Source organism: Macaca nemestrina, chromosome 16 (genome assembly GCF_043159975.1).
Source record: "Macaca nemestrina isolate mMacNem1 chromosome 16, mMacNem.hap1, whole genome shotgun sequence".
NCBI lineage: Eukaryota > Metazoa > Chordata > Mammalia > Primates > Cercopithecidae > Macaca > Macaca nemestrina.
In genome coordinates this window covers 91,346,027-91,372,324 of record NC_092140.1, presented here as the reverse complement: position 1 = coordinate 91,372,324, position 26,298 = coordinate 91,346,027, and the positions used below count along the sequence as shown (strand labels likewise).

The following is a 26,298-nucleotide window of genomic DNA, read 5'->3' as shown; positions in this document are numbered from 1 at the left end:
ATACTAAAAATAGGACTAGCTCTGAAAAATTATAATTAATTTTATCTTGTAACATCTACTTCTTTGTTAGTATTCCTTGCTCCATTTCCAGGTACTAAAAATTTGTTATTAATGTTCCTTACATTATGGATGAAAGGGATTAATTCATTAAGTGTTACTGACAATTGCTTTTGGAGGAGGGGCAATTAAAGAATAATCTGCATTTTAAAAATACAGGTATCTATGGGAATTGGAGTTAGAAAGATAGCTTAATAAAGCTAAAGGGAAAAGATAGGTTAAAGAGGTGTCATGGAACCCTCCAATCTTATGATCAGTTACTCCAGGTAAGTAAAAGTAAGACTGACCTTTTCAGAAATTGCATAGAAACATATATGGTGTTTCACATCAGATTCAATGCTGACAGCATCTCTTAACATAGTTATTATAAACCAGCCACTTTGAATTCTGTTTTTCTTATTTTAGTTGATGATTCTTACTTAGTTGTTGATTCTATATGAAATGTAGAAGAAAGGTTATATTTGAAACTTATATTTAACGGTAAATTGAATGGCATGCTTTGTACTTTAGAAAATGATTAAAATATGTTTAGGTTATATAAAATAATGCTGTATGTTAGGAATGTACAATAGAAAAATTGTCACTCTGTTTAATATATATTAATTATAAAATGCTGGGAAAATTCCAAACATACCAACAGAAAAATAGGCAATGGACACAAGGCAACAAACATGATAAAAATTCAGTATCCCTAGTAGTCAACAGAATGCAGATTAACACAAGAGTGATATATTTTTCACTATTAAATAAACTAAAAAATTTTAAATGATCATACCTAGCATTGCCTGGGTGCAGCGAAACCTGCTCTGTCAAACTAGTGTTTGAGCTTTCAAATAGCTCTTTGCCAGTATGGTTAAAACTCTTACAAATATTGATGTCCCAATGAACCACTAGAACCCAGTGGTTCTAGTCAGAATTTGTTTAACTTAATGTTTTCATCAGAGATGTCTACAGGAAATTTGGCAACATTATAAATATCCAATAATAGAATTTTGGCCTAAAAAATCTTGACCTAGTCATTTGGCAGTGTCTTATTCAGCCTTTAAGCACATATTTCTGAAGGAAATTTAATGACAAGGGAAAATGATCATGATATATTTTAAGAGAAAGCAACAGCATGTAAAAATACTTATATTACACAAGTATTACATATGTATACTGATTGTATGTACGTACATATGTACATCTTTATTTTTAAAAAATGACTGAAAAAATATACCAGTATTCCACCAATGATAATCTCTAGGTAAACAGATTTTATTTTTTTCTTTATCCTTTAATGATTTTTTGTAGTTTTAAATTTTCTATAATAAACCTATATTGTGTTTATAATTAATAAAAAAGGAAGGTATTTTTTTAAAAGGGAGACTACAGTAAAGTATAAAAACCACAATGTAAGAACTCACTGTAATCTAAACTGTAATCTAAGCTTGGAAAGAAGATACCGTTCTTACTGACAGTTTAACCATTTAGAAATGGGAATAGTCATCATGAAAAAAATGTGCTGTGGAAAGGATTTTTTTTTTTTAATGAATGAATGATTAAAAACATGGAACACATCTTCACCTCCAAAGGCACAGTCAGATGTAACATATAACATACTGAAGGAGTTTCTATTAAGGGTGACATTGTGTTTAACTTGTTAGTAAATTTTGAATTAGGTTATATGGTAGATGATGATTTCTCTTAAATTCATGGATATTTTATAAATATTTTGGATAACCCAGCAGTCATTATATCTGTGAAATATGGTGATGAAAAGAGAATTCTTTGGAAAGATCTGGGTTGGAATTCTGACTCTACCTTATACCAGTTGTGTGGTCTCAGTGTTTCTGAGTCTTAACTTTTTCTTAACCCTTAACTGGAAGCTTAGGATAATATGGATTTAGTGCTTAATACATAACATAAACCCAATTAACACAAGTTATATTACCTTGATGTTGTTGGGAAGGTACACCATGGCAACACTTAAAGCAGATAGGAGAAACATTATACAGCTCATGTCTTCTCAGTAATAAAATACCTGAGCAAGTCAATTAATTTGTGTAAAAATGTAGTCATTCCCCAGATGTTTAGCCTCTATCTATATTGACAGAACTGGAAATAAGAAGCACAATTGTCTAGGATGTCTGTATTAAAAAAAAAAAAAAAAAAGCTAACTCTTTTCATGCCATATATAAAGGAGGTTTTCGTCTAGCTATGACAGCAGTTTAGTGTCTGTTATTTACAGCTCTGCCACTCTGTAGTTGGCATTCATTCATTCATTCATTCTACACATATTTGTTGAATGCCTTCTGATTGCCTGGTACTGAGTTTCTAGTGTTAGAAATAGAAGTATTGTGGGATATTATGATCTGTCACAGCTTGAGCAATGTGTGAATCAGTTCTTGGTCAGTATCTTTTCTTAATCTGATTGTGCTTCATTTTCCTTTGTAATAACTGCTTAGGTATTTGATTTCTTCACTTCTCTCTGTGTTTATCCTATCAGCTTTTAATGCAAAGAATATGCATTTTAAACAGTTTGTAAGACAAAGTATCTGTAGAAAAACTGTAACCCACAATGTATGAAATAGTAAATTGAGAATAATTCGGAACAGATTTTATGTATTTTGGTCATTTTCCCCATTAGCCAGACTGTTTCACACTATTAAATCATCAGTAAATATGTCTTATTTGCTTTTTGCTTACAAATGCACATAAATTATGAATTTTGTTTGCATTGTGCTTAGATGAAGTAATATAAAGTGCCTGTTAATCAAGTTACTAGAATTTATTGCTTATTTGTTTTCCTTATTTCTTATTCTGCCTATTATCTGTAGGCCACAGTAACTGCTTTCAGTTTTGGTTTGAAAGTATCAGTTTTACCTAGCTTATAAAAGAAGCTTAATAAAGGTTCACATTTTATTCCTTAGATATACTCTAGTGTATTAGAGGTCACACAATTTAGACTTGATACTTATCATTATTTCCCTGGAAGAAGTTTATCTAGGCTTTTTGAATAGAGCTCTCAAGGTTACATGCAGCTTGTTATATTTTTGGAAGCATACTTATTTTAAAGTTATCTCTCTTACCACATCACAGCCAGTGTTTTAACTGTCATTGCTTTCTGAGTTAGACAGTTTTTTTTCAGACCTTTTACCATTTGCTGTTCTCCTCTGGAAAAACTCCATTTTATCTTTGAGTTTGGAAATGAGGAGCCTGAAATATTGGCAGTGTTTTAGAGGTCATTTTTGCTGTGCAGAATAGTGGACTATTATTTCTTTTTAAAAAATGTTTTATTTCCATAGGTTTTTGGGGAACAGTAGTATTTGAATACATAAGTTCTTTAGTGGCAATTTATGAGATTTTGATGTACCCGTCACCTGAGCAATATATACTGAACCCAATTTGTAGTCTTTTTATCCCTTACCCACTTCCCACCCTTTTCCCTCCTAGTCCCCAGACTCCGTTGTATCATTTTTATGCCTTTGTATCATAGCTTAGCTTCCACTTATGAGTGAGAACATATGATGGTTTTCCATTCCAGAGTTACTTACTTCACTTAGAATAATAGTCTCCAATCCCATCCAGGTTGCTGTGAATGCCATTATTTCGTTACTTTTTATGGCTGAGTAGTATGACGTAGTGTATATGTACCACAGTTTCTTTATCCATTCATTGATTGATGGGCGTTTGGGCTGGTTCCACATTTTTGCGATTGAAAATTGTGCTGCTATAAACATGCATGTGCAAATATCTTTTTCATATAATGACTTCTTTTCCTCTGGGTAAATACCCAGTAGTGGGATTCCGGGATCAAATGTTAATTCTTTTAGTTCTTTAGGAAATCTCCACACTGTTTTCCACAGTGGTTGTACTGGTTTACATTCCCACCAGCAGTGTAGAAGTGTTTCCTTTTCATGGCATCTGTGCTAATATCTAATTTTTTTTTTTTATTATGGCCATTCTTGTGAGAGTAAGGTGGTATTACACTGTGGTTTTGATTTGCATTTCCCTGATAATTAGTGATGTTGAGCATTTTTTCATGTATTTGTTGGCCATTTGTATATCTTCTTTTGAGGATTGTCTATGTCTTTAGCCCACTTTTAGATGAGTTGTTTTTTTTGTTTTTTGTTTTTTTTCCTAATTTGTTTGAGTTCCTTGTAGATTGTGGCTATTAGTCCTTTGTTGGATGTATAGATTGTGAAGAATTTCTCCCTCTCTGTGAGTTGTCTGTTTATTCTGCTGACTGATCCTTTTGCTGTGCAGAAGCTCTTTAGTTTAATCCTGCCTGTTTATCTTTGTTTTTGTTGCATTTGCTTTTGGGTTCTTGGTCATGAAATCTTTGCCTAAGCCAATGTCTAGAAGGATTTGTGAAATGTTACCTGTTGATATGATTGAAGATTGAATTAACTTTTTCTCATGCTGCCATAATCACACTTCTGGCTCATATTGAGCTTATGTAAATTCATGTTTAATGCTCCCCCATTGTTTACTTCTCCTCTATTTCGTGTTCATATAGTCTCTTGCTCCAGTTATGCTAGGATTTTATATGTATTTCAGTTGTAGTTTTATCCTATTAATTTTATTCAGTTATAATATATAAAACTTTTGATTTTTAAAAAATTCGGGACATTAAATTATTCTTTTCAACTTTGTGCCATCTATGTATTTTATAAGCACACATAGTATGTCGTTATGTAAATAGTAGATAATAATGGACAAAAAAGGGCAAATAATAAAATTTTAATATTCTAGTTTTTGGAAATTACTTTCCAACCTATAGATGATATATTTTGGGAGTTTTATATTTGTAGTTAAATAATACTTATTAAATAAAAATATATATTTAGCAGGTTTTCATAAAAGTTACATATCATATTTTGCCTCCATAAACATAATGAAATAGCAGTTTCTAGCGCTTTAAGAACTTATACTTTAAAAAGTTAGAGTGTTGTTAAAACTGTCTTTTCATTTTTCATAGGATGATAGCAAACAGGCACAGTTCTTAGCTCTGGCTGTTGTTTACTTCATTTCGGTTCTGATGGTTTCCAAGTATCGTGACATATTAGAACCCCAGAGAGAGACTACAAGAACTGGAAGCCAACCAGGTAGAAACATCAGACAAGAAATAAATTCACCAACAAGTACAGGTACTTAACATTGTATAATTATTTGAATTTTCACCATGATGTATCTCCTTTTTTTTTCACCTTTACATCTGGATTTGAACTGGACCTCTGCATAATCACCTCAAATATTTATGAATGGTTGGTATAGAAATGCTAATTTAGTATTCCTTAATTCCACAAAAATGTATGAATGATATTTCTATATAGTTGCGACGTTCTCATCTTATCAGTACAGCTTTGGTTTCAGTGTTTCTCATTTATTAATATAAATCATTAATTTATACCATTATTTAATATACAAGTAACTCCTACATTTTTAAATGTATTACTTTTTTAACCTTTATGAACATGGAAGTAGAAAGTCATTATAGAGTTATTAATGCCAAGGATAAGTCAAAATACACATCTTTATAGCCAAGCTCAGAAGTTGGATTTTTTTCTTTTTTAACTGTATATAGTTAATTCAGTATCTAAATATTCTGTCAGTGATTTATAATCAAACATGTGTTCTAAACTTTATACCAAAGTGGCCTCAACTAAAATCAAAGACTTGTGGAAAGTTAACATGGACAACAATGAACCACCTTGGGTCATGCTGCCTTTTTCATTTGCAGAAAATGCTCATGTTGCATCTGTTCTTGCATTACTAGCTTTGCCCACTCTACTTGAACAGCGTAAACACAGTTTCTGGCAACTAACATTTTAATATTGGACACCTATCATTGTCATTTCCTTCCAGGTGTTTATATCAAGGTTGTTTCTCTATTGTTTGCAGTGAGACCTTGATAACCTAATGGTTATTTCATATACCACTGGATTAATTTGTAGTTGAAATTTTCTTTCCTAAATAAATGCATATGATTTATAAATAAAATGGATATTTTAAAAAGTGAGTAGAAATTAGTGGTCAAATCTCTGCATCTTGTTTTTCATAAGCATATCATATTTCATATACCTTTTATTGATGTCATATAGATATGGGTTATGGTTTAGCTACAATATTTTGCTGTTGCATGATACATGTACTTTTAACACCTAAACATGAGAATTTTTCATTATAATATACTTTCACTTTTAATTTTATTCTTCAGATTAAACATCATCCTACCATTCCAGTTCATGTTTTTTCACCATTTAAAACACAGACTTATCATCTTAATTCTTTTCATTTTTAATGCTTTTATATCCATTATATGTACAAAAAGTAATAGTGTAGTGAACCTTCTAGTTCTGATTTTCTTGTGTATTTGTATGTCTCTGTGTATGTTGCTAGAATTACTCTGCTTAACAAGTGTATTATTTTCTTTCTCTTAATACTTAACCTCTTTTCTTCAGAAATGCATTTGTTATTGCTAGTATTGTTTGCATGTTGCAGTAATATAGAATTGTCATGGATCTTCAGTGGACCATGTTGCAGGTTGTTACATGCTGGCTCAAATTTGATTCCATGATTTTCTCCACAGTTGTGGTCATACCATCTATCCCTCATCCAAGTTTGAACCATGGATTCCTTGCCAAGTTAATTCCTGAGCAGAGCTTTGGCCACTCATTTTACAAAGGTAATATTGACCTCATCTCCTGACCTGTTTGGGTATTCTTATTTCATGAATTGTTATAAAATAAATATTCATGATATAATTGTTTATAAACAAGTATATACCTCAGGTTTCATGGAGATATGAAACATTGTATTTATACCTAGCTATTGAGAGCCTTTATATTTGTATTTTATTACATTTCTTTAAGTATCATCTATAAATTAAGGATACCTAATTACATGTGTATTAATATGCATAATGGTAGCACTCAGGAGAGATCTCAGGAGAGTCACAATTTAGTAGTCGTGGGACTAAATGAGCCTAATATAAAGGCTACTCTAGAATAAAGCTTAAAAGCTTGCCTCAAAAGCATCAAACTCATCTATAAGTTATTTAACTTCCAGTTAGAACAAAGCCCCAACACTGTTTAAAGGAATGCGAAAGTCCTTACCAAAAACCATAAAATTAAATGTTAGACATCCAACAAAAATTGTTAAACATGCAAAGAAGGAGGAAAATGTGATACATAAGCAAAAGAAAAATATCAGTGAATAGAAACAGATTTTGAGACAACAGAAGTGGCAGAATTATCAGATAAGGACATTATAGAAGCCATTATATGTATATTCAAGATATTTTTCAATTTAATGGAAAAAAGTTAACGTATTGAGGAGAGAAATGGAAGATACAAAGAAAAAAATGACAATTTTAGAGATGAAAAATACAATAGCCAAAATGATAATATCTTTGGGTAGGAGTAACATGAGATGACTGACTTCAGAACAGAAGATTGTAATAGGTAGAACTCTGTGATAGCTCCAGGGTTTTCCTGTGTACACACTCTGCAAAATTCCTGGGATGGTAAATATGATGGTGTTTACCCCTGTGATTAGGTTATGCTGAATGGCACATTAGCCTTTAAGAAATGGTGATTATCCAGGTGGGCTTGACCTAATCGCATGAGCTCTGTAAAAGAAGAGGGTTTCCTTCTCTGGTCACAGAACAGGAAGTCCAAGAGACTTGAAATGTGAGAGAGATTTGACATGAAGGAGGATCTTTATTGCTTAGATGAAGGAGCAAGGATCTGAGGAAACCATATAGCTAATAGCACTCACCAGCTGAGAGCCAGCAAGAAAGTGGGGACTTTAGTCCTACAGCAGGAAGGAACTGAATTCTGCCAATAATTGAATGAGTTTTGAAGAGGACGCCGAGCTCCAGGTGATACGATACTTCAACATACTCCATAAGTAGCTAATCATTTGGAACAGCAATTTTTGGAACAAATAAAGCTAGCAAAATATTTTTGTTACAACTTAATGAATGTACAGATACTATTTTTTACAAATGTGCAACCTTTCAACAGCATGATGAAATGAAAAATATTGTTCTCAACTTCACTGCTGACTGACAAACACATCTAGCTCTAAACTGTGCAAACCAAAAAAAAGGATGAGATTGTCAGCAGACATCTTCTGGAGTTTGTCTGGTGGAGTGTGTTCTAAAGGCTCTGCTATGGAAAGTATCCTGGTGTATCTGCCCAGATTAAGGAGCCTGTATCAGAATATTAATGCACGTTGTCGAGAAAGTCTTGCTATGAAAATAGTTTCAGTTACACTGAACAGTGGTGTTAGTAGCATAATAAAATTTTGAATTACTTTAAGGCCAATGTGGTAAATTTGCTATTATTCTTTGTATTATGTGATATTATGGCAGATTATCATAACTTACTGCATGCTGTAGTGCAGTGGTTATTGGGGGAAAGTGTCTGTCAAATATTTTTCATGAACTCAATGCTTCCAAACAGGGAAAGATATTTTTTCATGGTAGGTATGATCAAAGAACACAAAAGTTAAAATCTTAGAGGTACACAATTTCTATGACATGTTTCACAATTTAATAATAATTATCGACCCAGCTTGGTGGCGCATGCCTATAATCCCAGCATTTTGGGAGGCCGAGGAGAGGGGACAGCTTGAGACCAGGAGTTTGAGACCAGCCTGGTGGGCAGCGTAGTGAGACATCGTCTATACGAAAAATTAAAAAATTAACCAGGCATGGTGGCATGTGCCTGTAGTCCCAGCTACTCAGGAGGATGAGGTGGGAAGATTGCTTAAGCCCAGGAAGTTTAGGTTGCTGTGAGCTGTGATTGTGCCTACTACACTCCAGCCTGAGCAACAGAGCAAGACCCTTTTTCAAAGAAAAAAATTTATTAAGTGTTCTGGTCTTTAGGAATGGTCAGATTTTGTTCATCTTTCAAATTATCACCTGTCATTTTATGGATTGGGCAGACTATTTTATATTTTATTTTCTAGCAATAGAAGATTCACAGATAGCAAATTCATGGATCTGGAATCCATTTCTGTCACTGAAATATAACTTACATCTTGTTATAACTATACAAGATGTAGAAGAGTTTTCGTTCCATCAGCATACCTGTGTGACATTACTTTCTCCTCTTTGAGTGTTACTGAAATAAAACAAAAACAATTTAGGTATTTATTATTCCCCTGAGTTGCTTTATTGCCAGTTCGCCTTAGATTAGATAAATTAACAAGCAAAAAAGCTCATTGTCAACATCACAAACTTTATTTATAATTTCAGTGTTTGTTCAAAATATTCATATAGGCATTTGGGAGGTGAGGATCATTCTCTACCTAAAACTTTTGTTTAGTTATGATGTGTAATGAAGAAAAGTTGCAAGTGTAATAGTAGTTGTCTAAATTAATCCCCAGTTCACTTTTGGTGAACAACACAGGCCATTTTTATAATTGTGTTCTTTTTCTTTGTGCTATTTTTGTCTGATTATATTTATTGATGTGTAATTTTATGTCTGCCTAATCAAATAACAAAAACAGTTGTGCTTTTGTTTTGTGTAGTTTTAAATTTTTTTTATTTTTTTAGTAATTTACTACAATTAGTAAATAAAATTTTATATTTTATTTTCTAAATGTGTCAGCGAATGATGGATTGAGGAGATAAATGTAAATTTTCACAAATAGTTTGAGAAACCCTTTTCTGGACTACTCTTCAGCTCCTCCACATCCCACTCCCTTCTTTCAGCTTCTTTTTGAATTAGCTCTCTGATCTCTTTTTTTAAATTTTGATGTAATACCTTAGTTCAGACTCAAATCCCTTCTTGAAGTATTGCCATAGTTTCTTCATTGGACTTTTTGTTTCTGGGCTTTCTCTCAGTTTATTACTGACAATTTTGGAAATAACACTAATATATAATACAATATAGTAACAGAGTAAGTATAATTTATATACCATTTTAATATAATAAATATTTTATAATATATAATAACTTTAATAAAGTAATTTTTCTTTCTAAAATTCTCAAAAGGCTCCCTGTAATTTTTGGAACAAAATTAAAATGCCTTAACATAGCAAAACTATTCTAATTCTGACTTGCCTCAATTACAATACTCACCTCCAAAGTGAATTCCTTACTTCTCTTACTGATCGTTATTCTTTTATTTTTAGTTTTACTGCCAATTTCATTGTTTTAAAAGATAAAGCAGATTATGTCCTTTCTTGACATAAAATTTGTAGTAGTATTTAGGGTAACATTTCACAAGGACCCTAGATAAGATGACTATTGACTATGTTTCCAACTTTATCTCATGTTATTCTTTCTTTTGCTCACTATGAAACAGTCAGACTACCTTCTAGTTTTTTAATCATGCCAAGCATTTTCATGCCTCAGGATGTTTGTATTTTGTCACTGGCTTTTGGCTCTTTTCCCAGTTTTCTGTGTGACTGGTGCCTACTCATTCTTCAATTCACCTCCTCCAAGAGGCTTTCCCTGACTCCTGTAACTAAGTAGCTTCCTTTCCATTATTATTCTTTCTCATATCATCTTGTTTTATTTCCTTTCTTCTATTCAATGCTTTCTTTAATTGTTTATTAGAATGTATGCTTCAAGAGGGTAATCATAACTAACTTTTTTTAGTTTATGTATTTATGGTGTACAATGTGATATACTGATATTTGTGTACATTAGGGAATGATTAAGTCAAGCTAATTAATGTCTTCTTCACCTCACGTATCTTTTTTTTTGTGGTAAGAATGTTTAAAGTTTATTCACAGCAGTTTTCAACTACTGACACGTTATTAACTGTAGTCACCATGTTGTAAAATAGATCACCAGCACTTATTCCGTCTCTGTAACTGAAACATTGGTTCTTTTGGTGAACATCTTCCCAGTCCCTAGTAACCAGCATTCTACTCTTTACTTCTGTGAGTTCAACTTTTTAAGATTCCCTATACAAGTAAGATTATACCCATATTTGTCTTTTTATGTCTGACTTAATGTAATGCAGTGTTCTCTAGATTCATCCATGTCATAAATGACAGGAGTTTCTTTTTTTATGGCTGAATAGTATTCCATGGTGTATATACATTTTATTTGTTCATTCATCTGTTCATCAATAGACAATTGATTCCATATCTTGGCTATTGTGAATAATGCTGCAATGAACATTGGGGTACACATACTTCTTTCAAATACTGATTTCATATCACTTGGATATATACCCTGAAGTGGAATTGTTGAATTGTATGGTAGTTCTATTTTTAATTGTTTGAAGAATCTCAATACCATTTTCCATGATAGCTATACTAATTTTCATTTCCATCAATAGTGTACAAGGGTTCCCTTTTCTTCACATCTTCTCCAACACTTATATTTTACATTTTGTTTTCTTTGTTTGTTTGTTTTTTGAGATGGAGTCTCACTCTTTCACCCTGGCTTCAGTGCAGTGGTGCGATCCTGGCTCACTGCAACCTGCACCTCCTGGGTTCAAGTGATTCTACCACCTCAGCCTCCTGAGTAGCTTGGATTACAGGCGTGCAACAGCACGCCCGGCTAATTTTTGTATTTTTAGTAGAAACAAGGTTTCACCATCTTGGCCAGGCTGGCTCGAACTCCCCACCCCAAATGATCCACCTGCCTATGCCTCCCAAAGTGCTGTGATTACTGATGTGAGCCACTGCGCCTGGCCACATTTTCAATAATAGCCATCCTGTGTGAGGTGATATTTCCTTGCAGTTTTAATTTGCATTCCTCATAATTAGTGAAGTAGAGCATTTTTTTATATACCTGTTAGCTGTTTGTCTTCTTTTGAGAAGTGTCTATTCAAGTTATTTGCCTGTGCTTTAATTGGGTTATTTGTTTTGTTGCTGTTGAGCTGAGTTCCTTATGTATTTTGGATATTAAACCTTGATCGGATGTATAATTGTATATGTCGCCATTTTATTATTAGTGTTATTGGTTGCCTCCATTGCATTATAAAAGTGCATGATACATTTTAATAGGGTTTATGTTTTTTTTTTTTTTTTCCTTTGAGAAGAAAAAGAGTAAAAGCACAATCTAGGGGAAGAGAAAAGCAAAATACATATATACAAATATATTGTAATTTCTAGTCAATAATTTATTTAAAATAAGTGAAAATTGTAACTACTTTAAAATTTGAGTTCTAAACATTGCTTGTAAGTGGGACTTTGGGAAGAGCAAAGTAAGAACCTCCAAAATACTACTTCTCTAAAAGAGCAATGAGAACACTGGCAAAACTGTCAAAATCAGCTTTTTCTGTTCTTTGGAAAGCAATCAGAGGCTTACAATAACCCAGAGGGTGTTAATTCAAGAAAAACTCTAGACCTTTATAAGAATAGCAAGATTTAGAGTGATTTAACTCACCTTGTTGCCATCTACCTTTCCTCAACTCTGTGGTTGCTTTGAAAACCGGAGGCCAGACACCAGTGGTAGTTTTGAAAACCAGAAGCCTAGCAGTCACTGGGGATAGGAGTGGGAGTAGATTAGGTTTGGAATTCCTTAGAAAGTCTCAACCTTAGAGCATTGTAACTATTTGAACTGTATGGAATCTTCCTGGAAAAGCTTCATTCACAGGGCTTATTATTATTTGACCTAATCTAGAGCTTGTTTAGTGAGAAAAGCCTGTCTCCAAGGTATTTGTTGAAAATAATCAGCATTTTTTTTTTTTTTTTTTTAACATTGCAACTGCCTGAAGTGATAGTGCCAGTTGGGGCAAACAAGAACCTTGCCTAAAAGCTTAAACAGATGTGAGAATGAGATATCCATATTCCCGGGGCTGTACTTAGGCCCAGGGAAGACCAGAGAAGGCCTCAGTCTCTCACCTTTGGCTGACCTTGAGGCCCAGCCCAAGAAGGAAGCACAGGCTAAGAGAGAGTTTTAAACCATGGGAGCATTGCAGGCACCCCCGAACACACACACACAGAGCCTCTGGCAAGGGTGGAAAATTTATTGGTTCAAGACATTTAAGACAATGTCTGTGCAATCAATAGCTGACCACTGGGTTAACTGAGCAGAGACTTAAGTGGCTACAGATGATGGAAAACAGATTTTACAGAATTAGTTCAGGAAAATGAATAAACAGAACAAGAACAAACTCTTTAATTGGGGTCCGATTTCCATGATTGCCACATTATGTTATTTAAAATATCCAGTTTACAACAAAAAGAATTATGGGACAAGTAAAGAAATAGGAAAGTATGGTCAATACACAGGGGAAACAAAGCAGTTGATATAAAATGCCCCTGAGGAAACCCAGATATAGAACTTACTAGACAGACACTTTAAACCAGCTATTTTACATAAGCTCAAGTAATTAAAGGAAGCATTTTCTAAGGAACTAAAAGTATAAGAGTGATATCTCACCGAAGGGAGGATACCAATAAAGATATATGTAATAAAGAACCAAATAGAAATTCTGGAGTTGAAAATTGTAATAACTGAAATGAAAAATTCACTTAGAGGGGTTCAGCAGAAGATCTGAGATGGCAGAAAAAGAATCAGCAACGTGAAGATAGCTCGATTGTGTTTATCCTATGCTGAGGAAGATAACAAAGAAAGAATGAAGAAAAGTGAACAGAGCCTCACAGACCTTTTTGACACCATTAAGTTGAACCAACATATGTATACTGGGAGTCCCAGAGGAAAGAAGAGAAAAAGAAAGGAGCAGAAAGAAAATTTGAAGAAATATTGGTCTGAAAATGCCCTACAGTTGATGAAAATCATTATATGTCTAAAGAGCTCAGTGCACTCCAAGTAGGATAAACTCGGACCTGCATGTTAACACAGCATAGTCAAAACATCAATTAGAAGATTTTCTTGGCTCTTAATTTTCATTTTATCTCTTATGGGCATATAATTTAGTAATAATATTTAATTCCTGAATTGTATTATTTTCATGCACTTAGTGTAGCAAGCAAACAAAATAAATCATATATAAACAATTGCAGGCCGGGCGCAGTGGCTCAAGCCTGTAATCCCAGCACTTTGGGAGGCCGAGACGGGCGGATCACGAGGTCAGGAGATCGAGACCATCCTGGCTAACACAATGAAACCCCGTCTCCACTAAAAATACAAAAAAATTAGCGGGGCGTGGTGGCGGCGCTTGTAGTCCCAGCTACTCGGGAGGCTGAGGCAGGAGAATGGCGGAAACCCGGGAGGCGGAGCTTGCAGTGAGCCGAGATCGCGCCACTGCACTCCAGCCTGGGTGACAGAGCGAGACTCCGCCTCACAAAAAAAAAAAAAAAAAAAAAAAAAAAAAATGCAAATAATGCATTGCAGTATTTTTTGTTTAAAATGAACTTTAATGAGGATTTAAAATCTTTTTGTGTATTTTTTTCCTCTTTGGAGTTAAGATATTTAATTAATTTTGCATTTATGGATTTAATATAAACAAAATGAGTAAGTTACATACAGCTTTTTTATGTTTTATTTTAAATTACAGTGATTTATTTGCTTATATTATTATTTGAAGTAAGTAACTTAATATCTTTAGTTCTATACTAACAAGGTGCTGTATGTTTCTTTCATGATACTCCTTATTTAGAGAGTTTGGAAAATGACAATTTCAGTAATTTAGTATGTAAGGCATGTTGAAATTCTTCATAAATCATGGTAAAACAGGATTTTTGGAGGAAGGAATGTGATACGTGAAGTCACTGTGTAAATATGATGTCATTTGCTGAACTTGTCCCCATATTTTTCTTAAAATGTATTAGATGAACTCATTATATTCGATGTAAAACAGTAAGAAAAAGAGGCATCTGGCATCCAAATGCCTGTTTCTGACAAGGTTAAGATCACTCTGGCTAGTAATGTTTCTGTTCTGTGTGCTTACATTGCCTGTTGCTACAGAAACTGATAAGAGCTATTGAAAATGTACATGCCTGTGATTACTATAACCTACACAGATGCAATCATTTATAGTTTCTCTGCAGTTCATGCCTAACTTCCTATTTAAGTCATGGATTAAATCCTCAAAGTACTTTAGTGTCACAAAGAGGTATTCTGGAAACATAAGTTATCTAAGCTGAAGTTTATAACTGAGAGCATGTTCTGTTAAGGATGTAAATGCATAATGAGAAATTAAGGTAGGTTTTTTGACTACTGATCTGTTTTTTAATTGCTATTATAAAATATCCTATTGGCATTTAATTTTATTTCTATGTAATATCACAGCATGTATGCTTTACAAAACATGTTTATTTGAATAAGACTCTTTGAAATATCAAAATTGCTACTTCCTTTTTGAGATCATTTTTTTGTCAGTCTCAATAAAAATGAAATTGAGACTTTTTAGTACTCTGTAAATATTTTGATGAGCTATTTGAAAATATGCTAATATTTGATTTCTAGAAAGTTTTAATTGTGTTTTATAATCTAGAGGTCAACATTTATATTGAAGTTTCAAGTATCTAGTTAGAAAGTTAAAGATTTTAATGTCCATTGAAAGTCAAATAGTTGAGCAGAAAAGCAAAATACTATGTAGTTGGTGGCAAAAGTCTTTTTATGTGGTAGCTTGTGAACACCAAATCAGATTTTATTTCCTTAGATATTTTGTTTGCTAGTGAAATGCTTATATTTCAGTCTAATATAACTTGAGAAGTTTAAACTTTTTGTATAGCTGTTAATGTAACATGTCATATATAATGATAGTTAGACATTATATTAATGTAAAGTCAAAATGCTAGACCATATCTGTAAATTAGCTAAAATCACACTAAGTGTTAGACACAACTATATGACTTTTGATAATTAAACTCTATAAAAATTAGCCCATGCTAGTAACCATGACACTGTTTTGTTTTTGTTGTTGTTAGAGTTTGTGTTTCTGCAATTTACATTTTCTGTCCTCTTGTCACTATTACTGTTTAAACTATTTAATTCTTTCCTGATACTTTGCTGCAATTGTTTTCACTCAAAAAATGTATAATCTATAGATGCAAATGTATGTTAAAATATATTCAGTGGTATCTCTAATAGTGAAAATAACTGCCTCAGTCGTCTTCTCCTTCTAGATTTGTAGATTATTTTATCAACTTCCAAAATTTCGGCTACTGTCTCAGTTTGAATGATCCCAAAATGTATGGCTATTCTTCTTTTGACCTGCAGATATAAGTATCTTAGAGATTCTGTAGACTAAAAGTGATTCAAAATTTAGTTAATTATTCTCCTGAAGAAATCTCATTTTCTTCCTTTCTCAGTTAGTGACGTATTACCACTATTTTTTTCTTAACCTAGGTATTTCAGAAATATCCTTAGTCTTCTCCTCCTTCTCATTTCTAGGGTTACTATTCTAATTTAAGTCTTAGTCTTCTTTTACAAGGTTTTATTAAAAATGCCAAACTGTTGTCTTTACTTCTTACCTGTTTCCTTCTCTAGTCCTTTGCCTACTGTTATTGACATTGTCTTCTCAAATGCAGTTATTTTAATTTTTAATCTTGGAAGCAGTAAAGAATCTACCCTGATTTTCACATTGGTCATCCAATATGAATGTTTGAATATTATTATCATATTCCCCAGATTAATCTGTTCTTTCAGTCTTATCATCTTTGACCAAACAAACAAACAAAATTTAAACCTGTTCATTAAATATGAGGAAAACTATGACATTGCATTGTGAGAAATGCATATTTTAAGTTAGTTTAAATTAGTATTTGATATTAGGTATTTTGAATAATATGAAGATGTTATTTATTCCTAATTTAATGTGTAGATTTGGTATAATTTGACTCAAAAGAAAAGGGAACAAAAGAAAAGGGGGAGGGAAAAAAAGGGGAATTTTCTTTCTTTCAAAACCTGGTAACATTTTTCTGATGCTTATCCTCAAAAAAGTATTATAAATTCACACTCTCAGGAAATTTGAATGGCATGCCATTAGTCTAAATTCAAGCGATTAAAAAAACTGTTTAATAGACAGCACCCAAGAATTGAGTCTGTTACTGACAAAATCCCTTCATATTGTTTCTAATTTTTAGTACGTATGTACAAAACTTTCAGCAAGCTGTGATCACACCCAACAATTCTATGATCAGAACACTTCTTTGTGTTTTTACTAGAGATTTCACAAAAGCTTTTGAGATGTCTTACTGACATCAAGGTAGCCTATTTTCCTGTTGGGCAGTTTCCTGGTTTCTTGTCCTAACAACCTTTGAATTCAAAGAAACAAGCAAATAATAACAACAAAACCTGAGAAGTTATATAGAATTTACTGATTTTCACATTTTTGGGAGATCTTTGAAATAATTTAGTCTGTGCTTCTCATTTTCAAAGATTGTGAAACTTTCAAACTTAAATGTAAGTTTTAAGTAATGCAAATAGCTAACATTTACTGAGCTTCCACTTTAAGCAAGAGCTGCAGTGAATTTACATGTAGTAGCTTAATGGTATCTTACTTTATTCAAAATGATTAAGTAAGGACTGTCATCTCTCTTATACTTAGATGAGATATACTTTTCAAGGTTATCATTTAGAATTTGGTAACATTTCATTATATGGAGAACTTTATTACATTAACCTTTGATGAAATTTAATAGAAATTTAACACTTTAAAGATTTTTTGATTTCATTACTTTTAGTTGTTAATATTGTATGTGTATTTCATTATCTGTATAGTTATATGCACATGTATGTTTCTGATTTAATTTTCACAGATTGAATTTTATATTTATGAAGAATCAGCATGAGTATTCCAAAATATAGGCCTTGTCCTTGAGGAACATGATTATATTATTAATGTATTTATTCTTTAGAACTAATCGTTTGACTTGCTTTGCATTTTGCAAGTGTGTCAGAATTTTATGTATTGTAATTTTAAAATAATGTCTTCGATTATCTTGAATATTTCAGATATTATTAGTTATTGAAGTACCAAAGAAGGTATAAAAATGACTTTATATTTTTAAGGAAACTAATAAATATAAGACTTTCTCTTCTATGATTGTTTGGTAGCTAACAATCAAAGGATAGGAGGGGAACATCATATAATTATTATTTATAAGCTGCTTTAGGAAATTGTTATAAGAACTATTTCCTGATGCTTTTGAAGGCATCAGTTTTGAAATGCCAGATGATTTAAGAAGCAAGAGGATTATTTTGATGCTCCTTGAACAAAATAATAGGTGTAGTGGATGATATCTTTTTTTTTTTTTATTTTTTTGAGATGGAGTTTTGTTCTTGTTGCCCAGGCAGGAATGCAGTGGCATGATTTCAGCTCACTGCAACCTCCACCTCCCGGGTTCAAGCGATTCTCCCGCCTCAGCCTCCGAGTAGCTGGGATTAGACATATGCCACTGTGCCTAGCTTATTTTTGTGTTTTTAGTAGAGACGGGGTTTCACCATGTTGGCCAGGCTGGTCTCGAACTCCTGACCTCAGGTGATCCACCTGCCTCAGCCTCCCAAAGTGCTGGGATTACAGGCATGAGCCATCACGCCTGGCTGGATGATATCTTTCAACTGAGTTGTGTTACTACTATACACATCCATTTAGCAATTTTTTGTTTTTTACAAGTTTTATTTTCTTTATTTGAATATCTGAGAACATTTTATTAATAATGCAAGATTTTTACTGTCGAAGCTTTTTTCTAACCTAGTTTCTTTCATTACAGAAACACCTGCTGCATTTCCAGACACTATAAAAGAAAAGGAAGCACCAACTCCTGGTGAAGATATTCAGCCAGAAAGTTCAATTCCCCATACAGATTCAGGAATTGGAGAGGAGCAAGTGGCTAGCATTCTGAATGGGGCAGAATTAGAAACAAGTACAGGCCCTGATGCCATGAGTGAACTCTTATCCACTTTGTCATCTGAAGTGAAGAAATCACAAGAGAGCTTAACTGAAAATCCCAGTGAAACGTTGAAGCCTGCACCATCCATATCTAGCATTAGTCAAACCAAAGGCATCAATGTCAAGGAAATACTGAAAAGTCTTGTGGCTGCTCCAGTTGAAATTGCAGAATGTGGCCCTGAACCTATCCCATACCCAGATCCAGCATTGAAGAGAGAAGCGCAAGCTATTCTTCCTATGCAGTTTCATTCCTTTGACAGGTAGGTACTGAACTTATTATTCACTGGGCTTTATACATACAAGGAAAATTAGACTTTGTTAATTTTAAAATATAAAGAAGGTCTTGAAAGCTTTATTAATGTAGATTCTGATTACAAAGACAATCAAAATGATGGCTCAACCTAATCTTATAATAAGACATCTTAATAATACATCTTAAGAGGTTTCAATGTGATATGATGGATGGCACATTGAATTGGAAGTAGGGAAACATGGATTATGGTTATATTCCATTATCAAAGGACTACAGTACATTGAGGTGTTATTTTTCTCTTTGGACTTAGTTGTTTCATGTATATAATGGGGAAGGGGATGGGTCACAGCTGTCCAAGGTTTATCCTGGCTCTGAAATTCCATTATAATATTATAAAATACTATAATAATTGTTGGAGATTATATAACGTGCTTTAAGTGATAACATTTAAATTTGAACCTTAAATGGAAGTATGTGGAAAATTTAAAAATTGTTTGTGATCATCTTCTTTATGAGATTTCCAATACCAATGTAAAAGCTGTATTTTGAAGCATATATTTAAAAGTAAATATTTTTGAAAGGTATTTTGGCATTTTAGGTATCAAAATTATTTATAACATGGCCCATATGTCATATGTCTACATTCAAATGTTAAATCATGCAAGGGATTTTTTAAGGGACAATTAATTTTTTATTCCAGTATACGTTCAATAAAAATGATAGTTCACAGAAGCAGAATAAGATATTTTAGAACCAAATATCCTACGCATCTAATATCTTCCACTATTTAAAAATATGTACAAGATTAGAAGAATATTTTAGTCACCAATTACTAACAGTAGTACTTAACATTGATCACTGGGATTAATGCCTATTCCAAATAATGTTTGCATGTTAATGTATTAACTAAAAACTGTGATGGCTTACCTTTTAAAGGAAATCATTGTTACTGATGTTTTAAAACATCTTTTCATACAAAAAATTTATATATATGTATGAGGTGATTGACAAGCAAGTATTTTTTTTTTTGTTTTAGAAAGACAAGATCAAATTAGGAAATAAAATGTTTCTAAATGGAAATGTCAAAATATATAGTCAAAAAATAATATGTATTCCATATTGCTTTCTCTAAAATACCCAGATTGCTTTGTTCTAAGTAACATTTTAGTTTAGGGGTAGAGGATGTGGTGGTATAGTCATTTCAGTTTGGATGAATTACACTTTTTTTTTTTTTTTTTTTTTTTTTTGATGGAGTCTCACTCTGTCACCCAGGCTAGAGTGCAGTGGCACGATCTTGGCTTACTGCAACCTCCACCTTCTGGGTTCAAGCAATTCTCTTCCTCAGCCTCCTGAGTAGCACCTGCCACCACGCCTGGCTAATTTTTGTATTTTTAGTAGTGACGGGGTTTCACCATCTTGGCCAGGCTGGTCTTGAACTCCGACCTCATGATCCACCCACCTTGGCCTCCCAACGTGCTGGGATTACAGGCGTGCACTGCTGCGCCAGGCCGAATTGCCCTTTTAATACACAAATATAATTTAAACTTTGCCTGTAAACACTTTTGGTAGTGTTTTACAGATACATCTGGAAAATTTGTTGTAGAAAATGTAAGTGACGCTAGTTATGCAGAATATAAAGATGAATAACATTAGTTTTATCTTCTATGAACTTACAGAGTAGTAAGATATTTGCACATAATTGCTATAATAGGTAAAATGTGTTGTGTCAAAAGTTTTAAAAAGTAAAAAATGGTAGGACTATAAAATATAAGAAATATTTTTCTTTTTTTGGTATTTTGGTATTAATATTATGTTTGGATGTTCATTCATGTAGTAATGTTCCCTGGGTGTTCCTTATGATGTTTCTCATTTATGTCACCTTTTTGACATACTTGGTTTATGTTTTCACGATATGCCTGTATGTGTGTTTATAAGTTTGTATAAATATATGCATGTAAGTATGCGTACTTGTGTATTTCTAAAAGCGTATAAGATAATATATAAGAATTTAAGTTTTTTATTCTAGTTAATTTTAAATTATATCTTTAAATGTTGGTGAAATACAAACCAATAAATACAGATGATTATTGTGGTTTACATATGAAAATCCAATGAAATAAACATTAAGTAAAATTTTTTTGTTTTAATTTGGGTTATTGTTAGAATGAGTTTTTTTAATTAAAACTTTAAAAAGCAGTCACCTGAGTGCCAATATTCTTACATACTCAAAATTTATTATACTTTTGAGAATATTGCTTTAAGAAAAATAGAACTTTCTATATGTTCCTATAGCATTTGTGCAAAATGCAGTAGGAATGGAATCATTATTCTAAATTGCATAAGTAGAAATGAAATGGAAGAGCACAAAGCATATTTCAGTTCTTTTTAGGAAAAGAGTCTCTAGTGTAGTTAATATATGCAGTAGCTCAAGTACTATCAAATGTAAATGATGAGGTGATATTGATGAAAGGAGGGGATTGAGGTCTCAGGGGGCGCTGATGACGGATTGAACAGAAGCGGCCTTGCACTGCACGTAACTCAAGTCTGTCGTCTTCACTACTCAAAGCCATAATGGGAGGTGGCAGTTTGAAATGAGTTGCCACGGCAAAGAGTATTATTTTTGAAATGCTTTCACACAAATCACTAGGCCCTGCATACAACTTAGTTTCATGCTTTAATGTCATCAGGAGGCACAAATTGGTGTGTCTAATTGTTTGCCACCTGCCAGCAAAATGAGCTGCCAGCCAGCCAGACGGGTTTGATTGTCTGTCAGCCATTCAATAGATTGAGAGTGACAACATCAAAAATTTAACTTCAAACTCTGAAGCTTTGAGCAGCTTTTCAGAGACATCATCCCCACAAGTGCTTCTGGACCAGTGCATTTTTCAATTATACTTCCAGGGTATTGCTACCATTTGCCTTATCTGTCTTAAGGTAGCTATAATTACATTATGAGGTATATAAACATATTTCTGAAGCACTAAAGTCTGAAATCCAAGTTATGACATGTCTTTTAACATCAGATTGAATTCGTTGAAAATGGAATCCAAGATGACAGGCTTTAGAATGAAAGTCCTGAATGCTACCAGTTTCAAACCCAGAATCTATCATGGATCTTACTTTACCAATAATGTATTTTTCATTTTAATCTTTGGTTGAAAAGTAGATATAAACTCAGTTGGTCACTTCTTTGTAACTAAATCACACTCCTAATAATATTGTACAGTGTCAGTAGAATTCATGTAGGATTTTACTTTTGTTAACCAGTTGTTTATTGGTTATATTGCAGACATGCTAACAATGAATTCCTTATGCTTATCCTGGATTTTAAATTTGGAAATAATTTCTTAAAACAACCTGGATAATTTTAGTTCTGTTAACTTGTGTTCTGCATTGAGTGTATCTCAGCCCTTAGGATGGAGCATTGGTGAATTTCAGTGTTTTGAAGTGTATAATAAAAAATTGCAACATCAAATTCTTAGAAACATTTAGACTTAATTAAAATTAACCTTTTTTCTTTACTATTACATATTTCAGCAGATTATGAAATATTACATAAATGTTCTCTACATATATGGAAAGTGCTGATTCTTTTTCTTTTATTTCCTTCAGTCATCTGTGCAGATTAAATATATATCTTTGATTATACTCAGTGATCCAAACAGATGTGTACTCATGAAGTATTAAAATGCTAGAGATCCTCTAGTACTATTCTATAGTGAGCAAACACTGTATGTAAAGAGGAAATACAATCATAAAACTCTAACAATTTTTTCAAAGTTCTGTTACTGTGAGGCAGAGAGAAATATTTATGATGATTTTATTTTTAACAGAAAAGCCTAATAATATCATTTTAGAATTCTTAAATCAAATTGCCAAGTTCCCTAACAATACTATCTTTTTGGATAGATTACTATATTTATTGATGGTTTATAAAATGTTTTAATTGAGCTATTATTTTTCATGTACTGTGTAACTTTTACTCTGGAGTAATGCTTTTCTCTAAAGCCACCAATTAACCTTTTACTTATCTTTTAAACTAAAAATTTAATCTTAAGTATCTGCATGCTTTTTATCTTTTGAGAGTTTGGTGTGTGTGTATGTGTATATATGTGTGTGTGTGTGTGGGGGGGTGTGGTTTGGTTCAGTTTTAATTTCCTAGGATTTCCAGAGATCCCACTTAGTTTGAACAAAAGACAAAAAAAAAAAAAAAAAAAAAATGGAAAAGGGCAGTGTGCTTCCCATAAATTTTTAACTGTTAGCATGTTTATAAAAATTGTTTTAAGTGTAGGATATCACACAAAGCTTATAGTTGTGTTGCTTCTTTGGCTAACACACATCAGACTTACACTTCATGTTTTTAGATTTTGCAAACCTCCTGTATTCAAATTACTGGGTTTGATATATTCAGGGAAACTAGTAGGTATTTTTTCCTCAAAATTTTAATATCCTTGCTTCCTAGTGTTTAATACTCTGAAAAAGAAAAATCTATTTTGTAAATAATATAGGGCAAAAAAAGCAATTTAGATAGACTTCATATTATTAAACATGAAGTATAAGCTTGAGCTAGGTCTTTTCTCTTTAGTTTCATTAGTTTTTTTTAATATTGGTATTGGTGGTAAGGATGAAATTTCAGGTAAATACGTTTTAAAATGTTGAGTAGAGTATGAGGTCTTCTTACATTGATTTATTTAAAGCTAGAATTAAGTAACTATGAAAAATTATAATTCTGGAGACTTCAATTTGTTCTTATTACTTTCTATTTTTTAAAAAAAGTATTTTGACCATATCACTTAAAAGATGAACAAATAAATGTAATCCAAATTGATTATTAATCTTGCAGCCTTTACAGTTATAATTTCCTACATCTCGCCACTGTAATTTCTGCTTTTATTAAGCTGCAGGTGCCCTGAGTATATATTTTAAGGTCTGTTGCTGGAAGATTCAGTTTTGACTGAGCATGTTTGTGTCCTAATTTCCCCAATGTTGTCGCCTTTGTCTCTCCTGGCAATTATAGAGAGCTGAATAAAGTATCTCTCATTAATAGGTGATTTGATGAAATTCTTTATTGTTTCTTAAACATATTTTTTGTATTGCAGTTCTCAGATATTTTACAAAATAGGGAAACATGATAGATAAAATCATGAGAGCATTCACCTGGTGATTTCTGACGAACTGAAGTCAATTGTCATGTTATCCTAGAATCAGTAACAAATTATTTTTCTCTTTTAAGTTTCAACTTTTTCTTTCAAGATATACATTTAACATCCATACCCTAGTTAGAGAGTGATGACCTGGAAATTAGGGGAACTGGATATTAATAGTTGGTATCTCTGTAATTTGTTCCGGGACCTTGATTCATTCTTTTTGGCTCTCTGGAACTCAGTTTCCCAACTCAGATAATATGGGATAAAGCTACATGATTTCTAAAAGGTCTCATAAATTTCCAAAATTATATTTAAATGAAATGGGCTGATTGTTAGCCCCACAAAGCAACAGATGGATATTTTTGAGCTTGGCTAAAAGATGTGAATCCCAGAAAAGGTGCATCTCCATCCTCAAGCTACATTAGCCCCTCAGCATCTCTAAGGTGGATTCTTTCTGTTACCTCCTAACTGCCCTCACTATTTCCATGTTTCCTTTCTCACCCCAAATTTATTTTATGCCATAGACATTTCTCTAAAGTGTGAAACTGATGAAAATTCTGAAATAATTCTTGTTATTTATATAATAAAGGAGGATTATTTTAGTTTGGAATAGAAAGTCCACACCTTTCACCCGCCAGAGATATCTAAAGCAATTCCTTTAACCTACCTTGTTTTTTCATATCTCTTTGTCTTACTAGGTTTTTATTATTGAATTTTTGTAGGCACTTTTCCCTACTTGGTTAATTTCTATTGATCCTTTTCATTTCAGCCCACTCTTCCTTGATTGTGCACAGCCTGTGTTCCTGAAAGGACCTGGGCGTAACTCTGACCAGGTCAATTATTGAAATATATTGCACGGTCAGTTTGTCTGTCATATTCCTTAAAGTATCTACGGAATATGCCTCAGGGCATGGGGCATGTACTATTTGTCTTGTGTCTCCTAAACTTGTCAGTGTAATCCCCTGTTCGTGCTCAAACAGCAGTAGGGAACAGAAAGAAAGGGATTCTTACAATGTGCCATGAATAATTATAAAACTCACTTGCCTTAATGAGTCACCATTTAAAAGCTCTTTCTTATCTTCAGTATCTCTCTTTGTACTTAGGATAAACCATGATGTATACAGATAAGATAGTATCCCTGTTTTTACAAAATTTACCAAACTGATTAATGGAGACTGCCAATACTCTATCCTTATACCACTTTTGCTGTCCCTTTGCATTCACTTCTTTGGCCATCTTATCCACTCTTCTGGCATTAAATAGCATCTATATGCTGATGACTGTTATATTTATATCTTAGTTTGAACCTCTTTTCTAAACTAGAGACTCATCTATCCAGTTGCTTATTCAATATTGCTATTTGGATGATTAAAAAGAGGTATAAAAATTAGTATAAAAAACCTGCTCCAACCACATTCTTTCCTATCTCAGTTAATGGCAACTTGTCCTTTCTGTTACTTAAGGCAGATTTTTTTGCATAATCTTTGACTTTACTCTCATGTCCACATCCAGTTCTTATTTAAATCTTATTTGCTCTGCCTTCTTAATATTGCCAAAATTTGAATCACTTCTTACCAGATTTTGCTTTGCCATTCCGTTCCAAACCACCATCGTTTCTTGTTTGTATTGTTGTAGTCTCCTAGTCATTCTCCACAGTAACCATTGTCCCTCCTAGGACTATCCTTGACATAGCAGCCAGAGTGGTCCTCTTGTAACCTAAGGTTATATTCCTCTTCTGTGCATGAGCCTTCATGGTTTCTCATCCCTCTCTGAGTAAAAGCCAGCATCTATACAATGGACTACAAGGCCCTGTGAGCTGAGCCCTCTTACTTATCTCATCTCTTACAGCTTTCCATGTCACCCAGTGTTCTCTTGTCACACTAGCCTTTGTACTGTTACCTCTGACTGTGATGCTCTTCTCTAGATAGCCTCCTGGCTTATTCTTTAACCCCCTTCAGTGTTCTCTCGAATACTACCATTTTTTGGTCAATCTTCTCTGAGCCACCCTTTCAACATTATTCCTTCTTCCTATCTATGCTTTATTTTTCTTATAGCACTTAACATCTGATATACTGT

The 26,298-nt window shown here is 33.0% G+C and overlaps 1 protein-coding gene across 5 annotated transcripts in view; it reads left to right on the top strand.

Annotated features, from left to right (window-relative positions):
• Nucleotides 1–26,298, top strand: part of LOC105486020 (neurobeachin) — a 747,447-nt gene that overhangs the window by 232,959 nt on the left and 488,190 nt on the right. For all 5 annotated transcript variants that reach the window (XM_011748656.3, XM_071081645.1, XM_071081644.1 and 2 more), the window contains 3 exons: nucleotides 5,021–5,189; nucleotides 6,632–6,727; nucleotides 18,644–19,082. In XM_011748656.3, the coding sequence (XP_011746958.1) occupies nucleotides 5,021–5,189; nucleotides 6,632–6,727; nucleotides 18,644–19,082 (704 nt within the window). The remainder of the gene's footprint in view (nucleotides 1–5,020; nucleotides 5,190–6,631; nucleotides 6,728–18,643; nucleotides 19,083–26,298) is intronic.